The sequence below is a fragment of the Pleurodeles waltl genome, chromosome 6 (genome assembly GCF_031143425.1).
Source record: "Pleurodeles waltl isolate 20211129_DDA chromosome 6, aPleWal1.hap1.20221129, whole genome shotgun sequence".
In the NCBI taxonomy this organism is placed as follows: Eukaryota; Metazoa; Chordata; class Amphibia; order Caudata; family Salamandridae; genus Pleurodeles; species Pleurodeles waltl.
In genome coordinates, this window is record NC_090445.1 from 864,922,371 (window position 1) to 864,942,018 (window position 19,648).

General features: G+C 42.5%; 1 protein-coding gene across 1 annotated transcript in view; it reads left to right on the forward strand.

The window, feature by feature from the left end:
- PI4K2A (phosphatidylinositol 4-kinase type 2 alpha) overlaps window positions 1-9,247 on the forward strand; it is a 162,161-nt gene extending 152,914 nt beyond the window's left edge. Inside the window, exon 9 of the mRNA XM_069239626.1 lies at window positions 3,858-9,247. Within this exon, the coding sequence (XP_069095727.1) occupies window positions 3,858-4,019 (162 nt within the window). The 3' untranslated portion in view covers window positions 4,020-9,247. The remainder of the gene's footprint in view (window positions 1-3,857) is intronic.
- The last annotated feature ends 10,401 nt before the right edge of the window (window positions 9,248-19,648 follow it).

Consider the following 19,648-nt stretch of genomic DNA (forward strand, 5'->3'; position numbering starts at 1 on the left):
TAGCTGTAAAAACAGTTAGAAAACAGAGCAAATATTGAAAATCACAATAGTTAGAAATGGGCCTGGTTGGGACACAAACTATATACTAAGAAAGTGCAGTGTGAATGTCAGTTTCCCACCTAGGCAAGTGTAGTATGTAGAGGGCTGCTGGGAGTATTAGAAAACACCAAAGGTAAGTAATAGACCCCACCCCAAACCCCAGGAAAGCAGGAGTAAATCACAGTAACTTTCCTAGACCACACAGGAGCACGAGAAAAAAGATAATGCAAGAACCAGAAGAGACTGCAAGACACCACCAGTGTATTCCTGGACCTGAAGACCTGTGGAAGAAGGGGACAAAGTCCAGAAAGCACAGAAGAGTCCAGGGAGAACAGGAGCCCCTGCTAACCCGGATTGAAGGTGCAAAAGAAGAACCACTGGTGAAGAACAACAGTCAGTACTGCACCCAAGAAGATGGATGCGGCTTCCTGGTTGGTGCAAATGATGTCCCACACCGGATGGATGATTGCAGTCTGGTTTGCGTCGCTGGATTCCACCAACAAGCCTTGGCACACGCAAAACTCACAGTTAGCAGAAAATGGCACTGCCCGAAACCAGGAGGGATCTTGTGGATTCTACCCAGGAAGGGAAGTCAGAGGGGGCTCTCAGCAACTCAGAGAGCCCTCAGAAGACCAGGCCGCGTGCACAGGATTCCCACAGCACAGGGACAAGGAAGGTGTAAAAGGAGGCCCATGCAGCACTACAACAAAGGGTCCCACACTGCCTGAGAACCATGCAGGAAGCTGTGCATTGCAGGATAGAGTGCTGGGGGCCGTGGCTGCACAGTGCAAGAAGAACTTCGTGGAAGGATGCCAACAAGCCTTGGCAACTGCAAAACATGTGGTGCATGGGGGTACTGTCTTACGTGGGGAGGCAAGCTCTCAACTCCACCAAAGTTGGACAATAGGACCTCTGAACCGTCGGGACCACTTTAGTCCACCACACGTGAGGCATCATCCACGCAGCTTGTCAGGAGATGGGACCTATGCCGCCGTCATTGATGGAGAGAGGTGTCTGCTGAAGCAGGGGAGTGACTCCTTCACTTCAAGGGAGATTCCTTCGTTCTTCTGTTGCAGGCTGAAGACAGGCTGTCCTCTGAGGATGCACGACCAGGAAACAGTTGCAGTTGCTGGCAGCAGCTGAAGATACAATGTTGCAGAAGTCATCTTTGCTTCTTTGTTGCAATTTGTAGAGTACCTGGAGGGTCCAGATGCAGTTTCTTCAGTGAGAAGGGGAAGTAAAGGATGCAGAGGATTCCTGCTGGAGTCTTGCAATCTGAATGACCACCCAAGAGAGGGAACCTAAATAGCCCTGAAAGGGGGATTGGTCAGCTACACAGGTAAGCACCTATCAGGAGAGGGCTCTGACGTCACCTGTTGGCACTGGCTACTCAGATGCTCCCAGAGTTCCCTGCCAACTTGGAATCCAAGACGGCAAAACCCAGGCACCCTCTGGAGGAGCTCTGAGCACCACTCCTGGGGTGGTGATGGACAGGGGAGTGGTCACTCCCCTTTCCTTTGTCCAGTTTCGTGCCAGAGCAGGGTCTGGGAGTCCCTGAACCGGTGTAGACTGGATTATGTAAGCATTTCCAGTGGCTTGGGGAGGCTACCCCTCCCAAGCCTGTAACACTGATTTCCAAAGGGATAGGGTGTAACACCTCTCTCCCAAAGGAAATCGTTTGTTCTGCCTTCCTGGGCTTGAGCTGCTCAAGCAACAGGAGGGCAGAAACCTGTCTGAGAGATTACAGCAGCTGGGGCCGTCTGGAAAACCTCAGAAGGCTGAAATGGAAATATAGGGGGTCCTCTAAGGAGACCCCAGAGTGCATGGAATCATATAACCACTGCTTGCAAAAGCATTGGGGTATGATTCAAACATGTTTGATACCAAACATGCCTATGTTTGGAGTTAACATTATGTAGCTGGACATGGGTAGTGAGCTATGACCAGTACACGCGTAAAATGGCGTCCCCGCACTCACGAAGTCTGGGAAAATGGTCCTAAAACTTTTCTGCTATTGCAGGGGTGCCCTTACATACAGGTACTCTGCACCCTGCCCTCAGGGCTGTAGGGACTGCTTTAGGGGTGACTTATAAGTGACCTGATGCAGTGTAATTGGCAGTGAAAGGGTGCATGCCTTTGCATGGGCTCCGTGTGGATGTCAAAAGAAATGCTGCAGCCCATAGGGATCCCCTGGAACCTCAATGCCCTGGGTACCTAGGTACCATATACTAGGGACTTACATGGGGGCACAAGTATGCCAATTTTGGGTGAAATACTGGGTTACCAGTATGCAGTGACAACATTTAGAGGAGAGAGAGCATAATCACTGTGGTCCTGGTTAGCAGGATCCCAGTGAACACAGTCAAGCACACTGACATCAAGCAGAAAATGGGGGGTAACCATGTCAAAAAGAGGGTACTTTCCTACAGGAAAATATTGCAGGAGCTTTATTTTTGTCATCCTGCTTCAACAGTGAGGATTGTAAATGGTTTTTACATTTTTTTATCGTAAAGTTGTTTATTCCGTCTTTGGAGCCAACATTGGTTTAATGTTGTCTAACAAAGTGCTACAGTAAACATTTGGAAGAGAGATACTTAAAACGTATGTGTTTAATGTATGTGTATTTTCTCACAGCTAATATTACTACCAAAGATTTGATAAAAGACATGTTTTTTTTTAGTTCATCCTTGCCCAGTGTTTCATGTAGCCAAGGTTTTGGTGCAAACCTGCCACACTGTCATCTCTATGGAGGTTTCCTGTTTGCATTGTAACAAGTCAACAATTCTGTTTTCTTCCAGTAGCCATATTCTTCAATTGAGAACATGCATTGTAGTTTACAATAGCTTTATCAACAATAGGATAATCATGGAACCCTGGGCAAGTGGCATACCACCTCCTCCCGCACATTCCTTTATCTTGGAGTTAGTCCTCTCATGCAATTTTTTTGTTGGTTAGCTGGGAGCAGGTAGACACCTATGCACTGAGAAATCCTGGGGACATCTTTATTATTTCAATGTATCTGCTTTAGCTATTATTATGGATAGTGTTTTTCATAAATCATATCTGTAACATACTGTATCTGCCTCCAGGTTCCAAGTGTAGACCAACTTACTGATATATTTAATAACAATTTATTGTACACTGTTCTAGATTGGCTGTGAAGCCTGTCCACATGGGGAGTAAGACACTTGCTAAAGTTCAGCAGCAGCTACCAACACTCTTCTTGGAACCAATCACATACTAGGTGTCTGGGCTTCTACGAATACATTAACAGAACACATATATGTGCGAATTCCCATGCTGCTTTTATGTATGACAGAGCAGGGTTGTAGAATGTCTTAGGTGATTTTACCGCCACCACTTACTTGTGACACAGCCACTGCTTAATGCTCCCTTGTAAATTGGGTTACACTTTGGCCTAAGGCTATTACGATTAAATAACTAAGGTTAAGTAGTCTTCCAATTTGACTGAACTACTGGATTCTAAGTGGGGGGAAACAGTGGTAAAATGAGTACTCAGGAGGTTTAGAAAGTTGGAATAATAGGGTAATGAATCTATTACTGGGAATACTGTAAAATGGGAACACTAACAGTCTTTACCTACGTGTATTTTAAAGCATTTGAGGCTGGACTAAGTATCGGTCAGCATATTCCTTGCAGCTTGTACAGCCATAGGTCTGAGTCATGTAACTTGTCCCCTTTGGGATTGTTTTGAAGGATAACAGTTGGCTGCAGCAAGCAGACAATTTTTTTTAGGTTTTCTGAAAATTGTGTCATTCTTGTTGGCTGTTGTCTCATTAACCGTTTGTTCTCTTCAGATCTTAAACCTAACACAAGTTTTGAAAGATGGAAAAAGTCCACTTCAATTGGTCCAGACGCCTCCTGTTATTGTAGAGACTGCACGATCACACCAGAAAAGCTCCAGTGAATCATACACACAGAGCTTCCAAAGCAGAAAGCCTTTCTTCTCCTGGTGGTAACGAGTGAACAAGCCAGATGCAAGATACATGGAATGTGAAGATCTTCATCAAGGAGCCAAAATAGAAAAAACGCTGACCTATCTTAGTTTAAACCGAATAATGAACATCCCAACCATGCCTTTTCATGCCTGCCTTGGCAACATCTTGAGACTGACCTACAAGATGTTTGAAATAATATCTATGGGGTACTGGAGAGACAGCAACTTGGCTCTGAGTGTCTGGCCTCAAGTAGGAGTTGTTTACAGTCCAAGCATGAACACACGAATGGAGAAAGATGCATGCAAACTGATATACCTTGAAAACATGAAGGGCATTGGACACACTCATATATAGATGAATATGATGCCCCATTTTTTCATCCACCAAAGTTTTCATAAAACAGCTGTTAGGCTTAGCTCTATCAGCTCCCATAATTGAATGTAAAACCACTTGACTGACAAGTACAGTATTTATTATATTAACAAACAAGAGAATCTTGTGGTAAACCGGAAGCCAAAAAAAGTCCAATCACCCCGTTTACCAGGTTCTTGAGGACTGTGCTTATGTTCAAGCAAAGTAATATGTCTGCTTCTTTATGTCTTTATAGAGGGGTCAGCAAGTCATGTTGACATTTTCACATCAAAAGTCGTGTATGAACTTTTATGCAGGAATATTGATGCCTTTATGGACATCTAGGCAGTTTACATGCGGTTGTATGTAGCTGTAGCTAGACAAGCGTACATCACATGTACTCATACATGTGTGCACATCAGTACAGCAATGTCATTAACACCAGTGCATTTTTGAGATCATATCAGAAGACTTGCACGTGAACACTGGATTACAGCTGTATATAGATTCTATTCAGTCGCGCATGTATGTAGTAATCTCCCAGAAGTGGGGATATATTGAAAGCACTTAATGGAATTTCCTTTTTACTGAGCTAGGATGTTTCAATACAGACTATTTTGTAAATGTACAACATTCATAGTAGTAGCGCCGTCCTTCACGCCCCACACCACACGCATACACACACACAGACATGCATATATTTGTATATATATATGCACATAGTTCCTTCTCTGAACCGCATGACACTTGGTTTCTTTATTCAGAAGGTACAGTTTGTAGAGCCCCCTTACACTGAGGATAAAATGCTGGGTCGACACTGATTTAAATGTGCCACTCTGGGTAATTTATGCCTACCTGTCACTTTTCTAGATTCAATTTGTAAAAACAAAAATTGATGCTATGCAATAGTAAACGTCTCAGACTTGTGAAAAAGTTACAGTTGTCAATCATTTTAGTCCTTGTTCTGCAAAAGCATTAATTACTACTTTATGCTTGAGTAACTGATGCTTCCCTTTATTGCTTTCCTTCAACTTCATTAATTCTTACACTGCCAAACCATTACAAGCTTATGCTCTGCTTTCCTTCGCGACAAATGTTATCTGTGTTTCTACATTCACTAAACTTATGTTTATATGTAGGAATTTGAATAGCCATCTGAGGTCTCAATGAGTACATGGAGGAGTAAGAGAAGTCGATGACTAAATAAAGGGTTTGAGGAGGAAATGAGTCTAGTTTATTTCTGTGATGTCCAGAAAAGTTTCCAGTAACCCATGGAGGCAAATGAATGTAAGCACGTACTTGTTTCTCATTATGGCTAAATGTTGTGTATTGGGTTGCTTGTTCACATCAGCGCCTATGCTTTGGTGGCCATTCGACATTGGTAGAAATGGTGTATTCAGTGCAGGAATGCACAAGTGAGAATTTGCCGTGTTACTGCCTGTACAGAATGGTAAGCTTCATTAGTTTTGTAAACATTGAGCCCGCTGTTCCTAATTGATGTATTCACTGCAGTGCCAGTTTGTTTAGTCTTGAAATATTGGTTATCGCGAGAAGGGTCATCCCTGTTTTGGTGCATGCCTCCTTTCAATATCCGGATACACTTCTCTTGGGGGAAAAGGAGAGGATTGATAGGAGCATATATGTCCATGTCCCATTGTAATAGATAGGTTGGCTACCGCTGGGTTGTGTTAACATGTAAAGTCTGCAAGTATTTAAAATGTTAAACATTATTGTGGTGCTATGCAACAAAGGCAGTAATCATATTTTCATAACTTTGGCTGCTATCCACAGCTAAGTGTTAATTTCTGGGCATCTCTACAAGTGGAAAAATACCCCAATCCTCAGTTGAACATGAAAGTTGTAAATTCACACATTGCCTTTTTGGAAAAAGGGCTGGTAAGGAGGCACATGGGATGTGAAAATGTAAGTGGAGCTATGAACTATACTGTTTTCTAAATTTGCCTAATGCATTACACAGTGCGCCATTGAACCCAGATACTCTCCAATTGACACATTATACAGTGGTTAGAGCATTTCCATAGTATAAATATAATATGTCTGTTTTTCATTAGCTTAACAAAGATTTCATGTGAATGTGAAAATTGCAAAGACAATCATCAAAGTATTCGGTGATACCTTTGCCAAGGTGCAAAAGTGAGAATGGATCAGGCAATTAAAATGTAACACAGAGACTGACTTCATCATTACATTCATTATTAGAAACTATTTTTATATTATTTGAGTGCATGGCTTTAGCATTCATGTTTGAACTATTTCCAGACATTTTCACCTACTCTTCTTCTCTAAAGTTAGTAGTGTGGATGTAATCGATTGTCAAAAACAATACAGTAGCCCATTGGCTAGTGTATGGTATTTCCTTCAAAGGGGTATACAGAAATGTGTCTTTCTTCACAGTGGCTTGTGAAACGAATAGTGAGAAGTATCATTTTATAACTTCTTATTTAACTTCCATGAAATATTTTAGCAGAGTTGCAGTTATCCCAGACTCGTTCAGAGAAAATGTCTCATTAAGACTTGACTGATTTGACTGGAACAATTTAATGATTGTTTTGGGGAAATGGCAAAGCCAACATAAGCTTGTTAAAGTTTCTCAAATGTAATGTTTACAATTCGGTCTTCAATTATTGGTAACAACCTGTCACATTTTTTTAAAGTTTAAACATTCTCTTATTTTATTTTATACATTAAACAAAAAACGTAGGATTTTGACGTATGACAAGAACATGAAACGAAATACATATTAGAAAGATGGACAGTTATGCACCATAAGAGAGCTCATAAATCCCATGTTAGGTGAAATGCTACTGTATATACTGAGGCTAACTAAAGTATTTCCTGACCAAAAACACCAAGTACTATCTGCTGTGGGTTTGAGGGAAGAAGTAGATTTATTAGACTGGGATGTAACTATTGTATACGTTCATGTCCCTGAGAGTGGTGGGTTTTGTTCTGCCATTTTATCTTGATGGTGTGTTCTGCCAGTGAATTCCAGAACATCTATTACCCTAGGTATGGATCTCCATTTGTTCTGCAGGAAAGATGTCTCATTTTACAATGCAACATATTTCTATCTCCTGACATTTAAACTGTGTTTCCTTACTAATTTTGAATTTCTAGTACAGCATGTGATTATGGTACTGATACCCATGGCTTTTAATGTACTCAATGTTTGTTTAAATCACAGTTAGCGATACTTTAATTGATGTAACTCCCATTTTCTAATAACAAGCCACATTTGTAACTGTGCATCTGTTTCAAATTCTACTGAATTTGTTATAGTTTAAAATTGATTGCTCTGGCTCCAGCAGATAATACCCTTCATACCGCTTTTTAGCATGCCTCATCTTGCATCCTCCTTTTTATGTTCTGACCCATACAAGATTTAAGAAACCAAGTATCATACAATTCACTGAATCGTATACAACATTGACATACTCATGTAGGTAAATGTGTTAGATAGTGGCCACAATTGGTTTCTTGGAACTGAAAGCTACCATAATATAACACTAACAGGTTGTCCCTTAGAAAAAGGTAAGTCATTCTGATGTCCAGTGGATGTTTTTTTGCCTACAGTGTTACTTGACCATGGCAGTGCACAGTTTGCAAAGTTTTTCACTTTGTTTCATGTGTGTGTGTGTATATCATGACGTTCATCACATTTGTGTTGAAATTGTGACTAATACAAATGTAAACTATTTCACACATTCAATCCATATAATCTGTTTAAGGTCAGAAAATGTGATTGTGCAAAAGACCTATGTGTCGGAAAACAGTGTCCTCTCCATAGCAATGCTGATATGGACTGCAACCTCTGCAAAATGTTAGCTTGCATTCATAGAATTATGTATACATTTTCGATCAAGGAATTAATAAGCAAATATGGAGATAGTATACATTGCCCTTTACATGTTGTTTTGGCTTGGCTCAGATCTATTAGTTTGTAAATTATTTTGCTATACAGAGAAATACCTTCAGAAAGGCTAAGGAAAACTAGGAAACTTCAGCCAAAGCTTGCAACATTTTGGTTTCAAAAGTACTGATGTATTTGCATATCATAGGGGTCAAAGATGACTGTTCAGTTTGTTTGACTTGAAGGCACTATAATGTCGTTTATTCTGTGGCCCTGAGCTGTGCTTAGGGATTAGATTCTGCTGTTGCTTCAGAAGATGGAAGTGAAGACAGGCCATTGATGGGAAAGTGGGATGTGTCGGAGGAGGTTGGCAGCAGCTGCAGCAACATCCAGTGTGTGTGTGCAGCTACATCTGTCTGGGTGGCCATGAAAGTGCACCCATCTGAATTCTGTGCAAACACTGATTCTGAGGATACAAGTGGAGAAGACAACCCAGACAATTTTAAGCAACAACATCGTTTGGAAATAAAATCATACAAAATGTTGTTGAACCATCCAATTAATGGAGAACTATTGCATGACTCATTAGCAGTTCTATGTTACTCTGATTTCCTTCAGTAGAATATATCTATGCTTAATAATATAAATACTGTGCCTAATAAAGACCCCTGTAAGGATTTGAATGTATCCTGCCTGCAAGCAAAAACCCAACTTCAGAATGTGGAAAAGGAACTGAATAAGGTGAAGCAATAGTATAATCAACATCTAGGAAATGTAGGTAAGAACCACTGAAAGAATGGAATAGATTATGTCTTGCACTATGGTAAAGTAAATGTAGAGAGTAGGGGGGGATGAGTAGTTCAGTGTTAAAGAATTGTGAAGAGAAACACAAGTGTGCTGATTGCAGTCCAGAAATGGTAACCATCTCCATAAACTCTGAATCCCGTTTGTCTGAGGATAATCTTTTTTTAAACTATAGAGTTAACTTCAGCTGTTGGAGGTAAGAGACATCCCAACCCCTATGGTTAACAAAAAAAGAAAAACATTAGTCCGTTCCTCAAGAGCCCTAGGCTGTAATGGCTACCAGTTTCAAGTGAACCAAAACCACCTGTATCAGCAAAGACAAGCTACGTGTTTTTTGCGTGTTTTATATCTGAGCTAAACTTATATCTAAACCTCTGCCCTCCCTGTTGGCATAAATATTTTACCGTTCAAATGCATACATTGGGTCTACTGGCTTTTACTGCAGATCTTCCATTCCTCACAGAAGTGCATCTTTACTGTAGGCCCTATGCTGCTGGTGTTTGAGTGAGAACAAATAACCTGCTCGCTCTAATGCCCCCTCTGATCACGTCTTAACCTGGAGAACTTATTGGGTACTCTTCGGTTTCTTTAACTAGTAATTATTGGTTGCTGTGTCCATGCCTGCTCCAGCTAAACTTTTGCGATTAATACTTAAGTCACAACGCTCCTGCAGTGCAGTGTCTTTGTCAAAAGTAGGTTGTAGCCTGCAATTTTCCCATGCACATACTTCAACTGTTCGTTTGCACTGCAGTATGTATGCATGCTGCCAAAAACATAAATAGAACAGCATATGGACAGTTTGCAGTATATACAGTCAGTTTGACAGAAGCACCCTGTGCAGTTCCACAGAATTCTGTGCAGTCCCACACCTTTGCTGTTCAAGTGGAGTAATTGTTGCTAATGACATGGCCTTTGGGGGGGCCATGACATTTCATGTCACAGCTTCCAAAAATAAAAACTGCAGACATGTTTGCAAGTGTGTGCCAGCTTCTGTTTTGTTTGTACTTCTCCTGAAAGCTATAAAACTGCAAGGTAAAACACAGCTCAGATCTTGTTACAAACAGTTGGGGCTTGGCACCTATGGATTAGACATGTAGAATGTTTGGAATAAGGAAAATGTATTTTTGTCAATACTGTTTTTTTGTTCACGGTCGCTCAACAAAATGTTTGCTAGTTTACCTCTAATGGTGAAGCCAAAGAAAGAGGACAGATTTGATATTGATATTGATACTGTTGTAATGAAAGTTTGAAAAGAACAGATCTGTGGATTAAATGTTTTATTTTTGTTTGATGACGATCAGGGTGCACAGGTGCCCTGGCTTTCGTTTTAGTCTTCTTTAGAATCACTTGTATGTTTCAAATGGTCTCCGTGCTGATATGGGAACAATCAAAACTTCTACTCTTTTATTACTAATAATATGCTGTTCATCCTTCTGTTTGTATCCAAATACAGAGGATAGACAGGCTTGGATTCGAAACATAATAGTTCTCTTTAAAAACAAAACCTGCTTTACCACAATGGGTATATTATGCTCATCATTTAAAATGAAAAATCCACTAAATTTTAGTGTTTTGCAGGGATGTAATGTGAGAGATAGGCATATCAGAACGAAAGAAAATCTGGAGATAACTGTATTTTATTTTAATTAAAAGATGTACAAAGTTGCAAAATAACACTGTAAAATAAGGATTGTTTGTTTCCTGTTTTCTAAGTGCAGTCCTATTGGAATAACATCTACACTGCACAGTGTGAGCACTAATTGTATTAATTTAGGTTTTATGTACCTAAAAGGATTACGCACTTATGGAACTTAAATTGTTTTCTGTAATGTAAATAATACCTTTCAGGATTTTTTTTCTAAAATATTTTGTGTCTTACTTGTGCCCAAAAACTACTTCATTGGTTCTTGTGAATCAATACAAAGATTGGCACATGAAAAGACCCTCTTGTGGTGTGTATTTATCTTCATAAGTTGTAAAATGTGGAAAACGCTGTCACACCTAAAAACATAATGCTGCAATATAGATTGTAGAGAACACATTATCCAGTAACGGGCACACAATTCTATATTTTAAAAATAAAGGTAAAACAATTACAGACAATCCATTAATTGGCAACGAAAGTGTGAATCTATTATTACCAGACCTGATGCTACATAACTATTAATATTGTTTTGATGGTTATATTTGATAAAATCACTTGAATCCGACATTGAATATATAATTTAGAATGACAACAGGGTTACATAATGTGTTGTGTCAAAGGAGTCTAATAGTTGAGAAAAGAAGAGTTCAAAGAATAGATTTATTAATCCTAGATGTCATATCCAAAATGGTCCCAAGTGCTGCCAGTTCTGGAAATGTTGTGCACAGAGATCTAGTTTGTATAAAATATCATTATAATGCACAGGTGCGAATGCAGCTAAAGTTTGGGTTCTGTATGACGGCCTGAGACAGTGTCATCTGCAGCGAAATCTGTGTGTATCTGATTTGGCACGTTCATTGTAGAAATAGAACCGTAGGAGCAGAACAAAAGCTTTTCTTGCAGCAACAGACAATAATTTAAAGCAGGCAGATTAAGATATTTTGGTCTCTTTCTTGTCTTTCATAGAGTGGGCTGGCACTGCCTTATGTTGACTTCAAGCATCTAAAACAAATAAATCTAGATCTCAAATTACTGCTCTAAGTTTAATTTTGACAACATTAAAATGTGTTTGTATATATAGGATTTGAAAAAGTGTATAAACAGTATGAAAAAGGTTGCAAATCCTGATGTCCAGTTTATTTATTTTTTCATCCATCAGAGGCTAAAGTTATTTATACCTAAATGGAGTGACTCCATTGAACACAAGATTATTTGGCTAGATAATTATATCACTCCACCCACTCCGCGAGTTCATATGTTTGTGGCTTGCGTGCATTTTGGGAGAGTCACAGTAGACTTAGTTCAATGCAGAAGCAGCTCTCAACAACTGCAAGCGCTGCACTCTGAAAACGTAAGTGATCTCCCACAATATACTCCTCCGTTTCCAGGGTCAGTATTTTACTAAATGCCTTCTGGGGATCTCCAAACAGTTCTCAGATTTTTCTGAAGGGAGGCAGGTTGTATTTTTTTTAATCGTTTCTTGCACAAGGATAGCATATTATTTACTAGTTATTATTTCAATTTTCCTGTCAGTTGACTTTTTGGGATACCTTTCCGGGGCAAATATGTTTACCTTCTGGGGTGTTCTTTCTTTTTTTTGATACAGCATGGGTAAGGGGTGGGGCAGACATCCACTTTAAAAAAAAAAAAAAAATAGGTTCACTTTATTGGTCAGATGATGTACATGAAGATACTGCCTGCTCTACGAATTACAACATATTATATCAGACATTGTTACAAATTCACCTTTAGGGCCGTGATTGAGAAGTGAATCGTTGTACTTTTGCAGCTCCACAAAAGGAAGCAGGTGTGTGTACCTAGAGGGCATTCACTAGAAGAATCAGCCTCTGATAACTCCTCTGCTGCACCTACGTCAGAGTCTGAAGTGTCTCTAACATTCACATAAAAATGATAAACCATGGCATGTCTTGCTCTCCATCTATATAGTTATGCCATACTGCGCACAACTACAAGAGGTCCCTTGCAGCCTTTCTACTAGTGGTTCACAAATTGTAGCTGGAAGTATAAAATTACCTACATTGCAGACAGCTGTGCCACCCTGACCTGTCTCGCCTTTTCTGGTTTGTTGTATCTATGTTCACCTGTGGCCTCGATATCTTTAATACCATTTACGCTGCACTCCATGTTTTGTTTGCTCCATCAGCAGATTACTGTCCTCTTCTGGACTGAAGATGTATTCAGAGTTGTCCTTCACGCACTTATGAGAGTGGCTATCGGCCCCCTATTTAGGCTGAGATAACTAGTGTTGGCTTATTAGTTATGCAGGGTACTGTCCTTTGAAGCCCTAAAGGAGTAATCTACAATTATTGTATAATCTACTCGGCTCCCTGAAATTTCTCTTCACCCTGACTTTCTGTTTGCTTTCATGTGATAGCTGTGTGCTGAGTGCATGGCTGCACATTGAAGATTTATAACCGCAGTAAAATATGAAGAGTCCCTTTCTAGTTGCCTTTGTTCTAGTGAATAAGACACCCTGCATGTAGCTGCTACTGTCATAAACCCTGTGCTCCAAGATGATTGAGATAATCCAAATCCTGAAAGGCCAGTGCCACCTAGAAACAGCTTATTTAGCTCATCCTTGAAACTGTATGTGTGCCTGCTGTTCTGTCTGGTAGCAGCTGGAATGCAGTTGGGATGTCTGGTTTAGCCTCCCAGTCCATGTCCCAGTGACCTTTGGCACTTTTCCCTCCATCCAGTGTGGAAATGCCTGCAAGATTTTCCCTGCTCAGGTTGGCTGGAGCATTGGATGTATTGGATATGACACAGCTTTTGATAGGACCCCGGTTTACCACGAAAACTATCCATTCGGTACCAATTAGACATAATTATGGACTTTATGTAGATGCTGTGTAGCACTAAGAGAAAAAATTTCTGGAGCATAATACTCTATTACTGTGCTTCTCAAAACTTGGATTACGTAAAGCAGCGAATAACAAGGCTGCTGCTCCTCCCCCCGATGGACGACCAAGAGGTGGACTTCATTCAGAGCAGATGAGATGACCTTGCTGACACAAGCCAGAGCTAAAGATCTACTGACTGATGACTGACTGGAGAAAAGAGCCTGCCCTAAAACACAAGGAAATGCAGCCTAGTGGGCCAGGACCAAACCAGAGGTGTCATCCTCACGATTATATTGGCTGATGATGAAGAAATGCTGATAAGCTATGACCTCATATAGCCGTTGTGGCTGCTGGCCATGCATTAGCAGTCACCTGTCCTGATGAACTGACATGATCTATGCAAGATTGTAAGTGTGCATGCTTTTGCTTTTACCTTACTGATTCAGTGTGTTAGCAGTTACATGTTGGCTCTGCCTTGGCATGGTGGCATGGCAGTCGGCCTTTAGTAGCATGCCAATTCCATAATGCTTGTGGACATTTCTTTGATGCTTTATATAAGACAAGTTAACATGCAAAATAGAAGCATGTACGAGGAGACCTCGAATAGCAGGTAAGTGTAAATACAGCATGGCCTTCATTCATTCAAGATGGCCATGCTTCTGTCAAAGGAGTATCAATGGAGACTGCTGCAGACCATTTCAGAGGAGGACGATTAAAGATTTCCATTCTGTTCTTTTCCAGGCGCCTTCAGTCCTCCTCCTGGACCCTTTTGGTCACGTATCCAGGAATATTCAAGGATTAGAACCTGAAAACGTTTTTGCTTTGGCGAAGCGATCGAAGAGCCCAGAAAAGAAGTCAACAGTCTTGTGCTGATCTGGATTCACTCCTAAGCTACTCTCCTAAACTTTCCATCATGGCATTTCCACCTTGTAGTGGCTTCTGGAAGAATTCTAGCAGAACCCCACTTCACTTTAAAAAAAAAAAAAGTATAGGTGTTTAAAATAAATTGAACTGCAAAACCATACTTGGATTGTTTTGCTTTCACTTAGAGGCTAACCCTTTGAGGCCTTAGCGATGCAGCACCCATAGTGGCCTGCACCAGCACAGCCACTCACTCCTGTTTTTCTTGTCCATAGTGTTCAGGCCTTGTTGATCTGGTTTCTGCTTCTTTTCCCCCAATTTTCTTGTTTGATGTTCTTGGATAACTCTCATACTTGTTTTCTTTAGGTTTAACGTCCATGTTGTGTTCACGAATCCTTTCAAGTGTAGGTAGACGGCATTCAAGAAGGTGCCACTAAATGTACCTTTTTCATTATCTGACTGCACAACGTAGACAACGCCATAATAATGTCTGAAAATTAGAAGGGAAGCATTTGCAGACTGGTCTAAGTGGTTTTCACCACTCTGACCACCCCCTTCAAGCTAACACTGGATGCACAATTTTTTTTCTGGGGAAGTTCTCCTCAAAGGGCAGCAACCCAGACTATTTCCTATGTTGGAGAACATTTCTACTTTTAATTAACCTATATGTTTATGTTCTGGGGAGATATACTCAACCCGTGTGGAACAAAATGGGTAATTTCATGCAGCATCTCCCTGTTGAGAATATTTTAGTCACTCTGTTTTCAAGGAGTACCCAGTTTAAGTTGCACATTTCTTACCTTAGAATTTCCCTCAGGTGTCAGTCTGGATCTGAAGATTTTTCTCGAGCAGTGCCCCTGTCCGCCCCTGTTCGCTGTTAGGTGGCATCGGTCGACTCCGCGTTCGACGATGTTGTGCTTGCTGGATATGACATTGTGGGACCTATTTAGGCACCACTCTGGCACACTGACGTCAGTTCTTTTCTTTCCGCACCAACTAGCACAGATCCGAAGAGGAGCTATGTCTCAGTCACTTTTTGACTGGTCTTTTTACTTTTTGTTGAAGATTTTTGAGTGTCTGCACTCTTAGTACGAATAAATAGAAATAGTACACTGTTCCAATGAATAAACACATGCAGGGTTGAGAGAAGTCAGTGGTTTCAGGAGAGCCCTCAAACATCCACTAGGATGCCAAGCTTCATAACCTGGGCAATCTCCTCGTCAGACCAGTCCTGCAATGTCTGGCGGGCCACCCCAGTTATGGTGGTGGTACTATACCGAAGATTTTGTGGCAGGTCTGAAACGAATACTGACTGTTGAAAAAAGTGTAGGAGAGACAGAAAAAGTTAGAATTGGCTTCGAGCCTTAAGCAACACTTTTAATGAATCAGGGAAAGGTTCAGGCTAAGATTAAAAAAGAGACAAGGGGAGTGAATGCGGGGAATAATGTACCACTGCAATCCACACAGAGGAAAAAGGTAGTGTATCCAATCCTATCACAATCTTGGTGCGTCAAGATGTCATCATGTAAGACCTAATTCAGGCCCAGTGGATCCTGTCATCGGGCGATGTCTGTGACGGATCTGCACCTTGTGCACTTTTGGAGCCTAGAGTGCGACCACAACCTGAATCATGCTGCGAGTGCCCAGGACATGAATCTGAAAGCTTTAAGGGAGTGGTCCCTAAAGCTCATTGCTGCCTAGTGCTCTGCTTCCACTCACTCTCTGTCCAGAGGAAGGGCCTAAGAACAGTCGCAGAGCTCCCATTCTTCATCGTCCCACTCCAAGTCCTCGGGACGGTCAGATAAGTTGAGTCACAAACAGAAGTCGAAGAAGAACAAGCGTTCTTCAACTTATACTTGCTTTTTGGCCGACAAGGCAAAAAGAAAAGGATAGTAATCTTTCCAGGCCTTTGTCCACTGGGTCTGCGTCTGGGTCGACTCTGCGCATCCCTTAGTTTCTTGGAGCCGACGGCTTCAGCTTCGGCACCCATGGAACCATTCCTGGATCTGAACCAGCATCGGTCGTACCACCTCGACCTTTCCTGACGCCAGTTCTGATGTCCATACATCTGACGCCGCCCATGCCCCCCAGACGGCATTGACTTCATCTTCATTGCTGACTCTGACAAGGAGCCGGACCAGTGTCATGCGATGCTGATTTAAACTTCGACAGGGGCCTTGCTCCCTAGGTCTGAACCTGACCCTTATTCTCTTGGGTTGGAGTACGGTTAGGATTCATCCTTTGAAATACCAGCTAGAAGATCCAATGGAGGAGGGAGCATCCTGCTCAATGGTGATGCAAAGGGCAGCCAAGGTCATAGACCTCCAAATGACTCACTGTTCCTGATGCCACAACCATCTTCTGAGAGCTTGGTCATCCAAGTCTCCCCATCCCCAGGCACATTCTCTTCTGCACCCCCAGATAGGGAATCCAAGAGGCTGGATCAATTTGGGAAGATGTTTTCTTCCTCCAGCCTGGCATTGCGGTCTGTGAACACCACATGCCTTTTGGGATGTTACACCCATACTTTATGGGACACGGTTGCACAGGTGCTGCCACAGGTCCCGAAGGAGGCCTGGTCCATTCTCTCCCAAGCTGTTGCTGATAGGAGAGATGTAGCGAATTTCACAATACGATGTGGGCTGGATACGACCGACTCACTAGTCGGATCAGTTGCATTGATGGTGGCCTTAAGGTGCCATTCCTAGTGGGGACGTCTATTTTTTTGGGGGGATGTCAAATCCACCATTATGGGCATGCCCTTAGATGGCAATCGTCTCTTCAGAGGCAAAGCAGACTCGGTGCTCAATCGGTTTAAGGAGTCCAGGGATCCTGCCAGCTCCTTGGGCCTCACAGCTGTCCCCACCCTGCTGAGTCTGCTTTTCGCCTCTCGTGGCTATGGAAGGGACACCCAACCACGTTTGTTCCCTTCCAGTCTCCGTGCGGTGCATGCTGCATAGCCTCTGCCTGGCCAGGGACATGGGATCCACCATCCTCATGGGTCAGGGAGCCAGCGGTCTAGCTGGGGACCAGTTGGAGGCAGGATTTGCCATCACCTGCCTCGCTTGTAGTCCATCATGTCAGACAGGTGGGTTTTGCAAATAATCCAAAGAGGCTACTCTCTCTCCTTTGAGACTGAACCTCCATCAATGCCACCATGCCACAATCAGATGACTGAGGATCACCTGGCACTTCTCCGCGAGGAGGTTACGGCTCTCTTGGTGAAGGGAGCCATTAAGAGGGTCCCTGTGCCAGAAGTAGGTCCTGGTTGTTATTCTTGCTACTTTCTGATGCCCAAAAAAGGATAAGGGCTACTGCAAGGTAATTTTTTAGCTGTTGGGAGAGACTTGGTTAGCTCTGTTCGCAGAGAACATACAGTTTTGTGCATTGAAGCCACCAAGGCAGCAATTGCTTGATGTGACGCTTTTCATTTTCAGTGGACCTCAGTCCTCCTGTATGCCTTTCTGGCCATACCACTTCTGATGAGAGTTCTCCAGAAGATCAAGAACGACCGAGCCCAAGTAATCCTTGTGGCTCTGGACTGGGCACAAAGAGTCTGGTATCCTGAGCTATTGAGCATTGCCATCGATCCTCCGATCAGACTTTCCTTTCGGGAGGATCTTCTGTTGCAACAGCAGGTGAGGGTTCTGCACCTGAATCTGTCCAGTCTCCGCCTTCTTCCGTGGAGATTGAGAGGCGGCAGTTGACAGCTTTTGACCTTCCGCCCGAAGTAGGTAATGTTATCTTGGCAGCGAGGGGTCACTCCACCAAAATGGATTACACCTGTTGTTGGCATAAATTTGTGGCATGGTGCATTGACAAGTCTATTGACCTCCCTCTCTGCTCCTCTTTCTGAGGTCCTCTTGTTTATACTTTCTTTGGCCTAGCAAGGCTCTGCTTTGGGCACCCTCAAAGGTTATTAGTCTGCTATCTCTGTATTTCTGAAATTACCTGAACAGCCCTCTTTGTTTAAGTCTCCTATTGTTAGTAGGTTCCTTAAGGGTCTTGCCTACATGTTTCTTTCATCACAAATCATCATGCCCCAATGGGATTTGAATTTGGTACTGATTTTTTTAATGTGTGCTCCTTTTGAGCCTCTTCACAATTGTCCTCTCATGCTTCTAACATTAAAAACAGCCTTCCTTGTGACCAATATATCTGCCTCCAGGGTGAGTAAGCTGCAGGCATGGTCATCTATGCCGCCCTACCTTTCCATCTGTCCTGAGAAAGTGGTGCTTTGCACCAGGGCTTCCTTTTTGCCAAAAGTGGCCACGCCCTTTCATGTAGGCCAATCCATCTCCTTGCCTACTTTTTACGCACCCCCCCCCCCACATCCTTCTGAAGAAGGGGAGAGATTCCACCCCATGGACCCAAAAAGAGTGTTGGCATTCTACCTTGATCGTACCAAAGAGGTTCGGGTGAACGATCAACTCTTTGTAGGGTATGTGGGCGCATAGAAAGGTCGGGCAGTGCAGAAGAGAACCATCTCTAAATGGGTCGTTCTCTCAAAATGTGCTATGCTTTGGCTAAAAAGTAACCCCTAAAGGGTTTGCATGCTCACTCTACCAGAGTGACAGCTGCAACCACTGTTTTAGCACATGGAGTTCCAGTCCTGGACATCTGTCAGACAGCAACCTGGGCATCCTTGCACATGTTCACCAAACACTACTGCCCAAACAGTCGGGTCCATTGGGACAGGTACTTTGTCCTATTTGTCTTGCAGGACTTCCCTGTATGATCTTGGTTCACAGCCTCTCCTCCGGGGATGGTATTGCTTGAGTATCTATTCTAAGGTAAGGGATCTTCAACTGGTAGTCTCCATCAGGTGAACAAGTTACTTACCTTTGGTAACACCTTATCTGATAGAGACATATTCTAGTTGCAGATTCCTTACCGACCTACCCATCCTCCCCGCTATGCGAACTGATGTCTAGGGACAGGGACTTCCCTTTCCGGGCCCTAGTTTTGACGCACCAGTGGTCAGTGTTCTTCATGGCTCCGAGCTTCTGTGTGGAAAGTCGTGAAAAGAACTTGATGCAAGTGTATTGGGGTGGTGTTTACATAGGTCTTGCAGCATCATATTTGGCACGCATGACTGACGTGGAGCCGAACAATGCCACCTAAGGTCGCGCAGGGCAACTGCATGAGAAACATCTCCAGATCCAGACTGATTAAAATAAAGCAGATTTTCCGTTTAGGCCACTTTTGCACCATAATTCTGAAGCTCTTGGAGTGCATCTGTGGAGAAGTTGCTTGG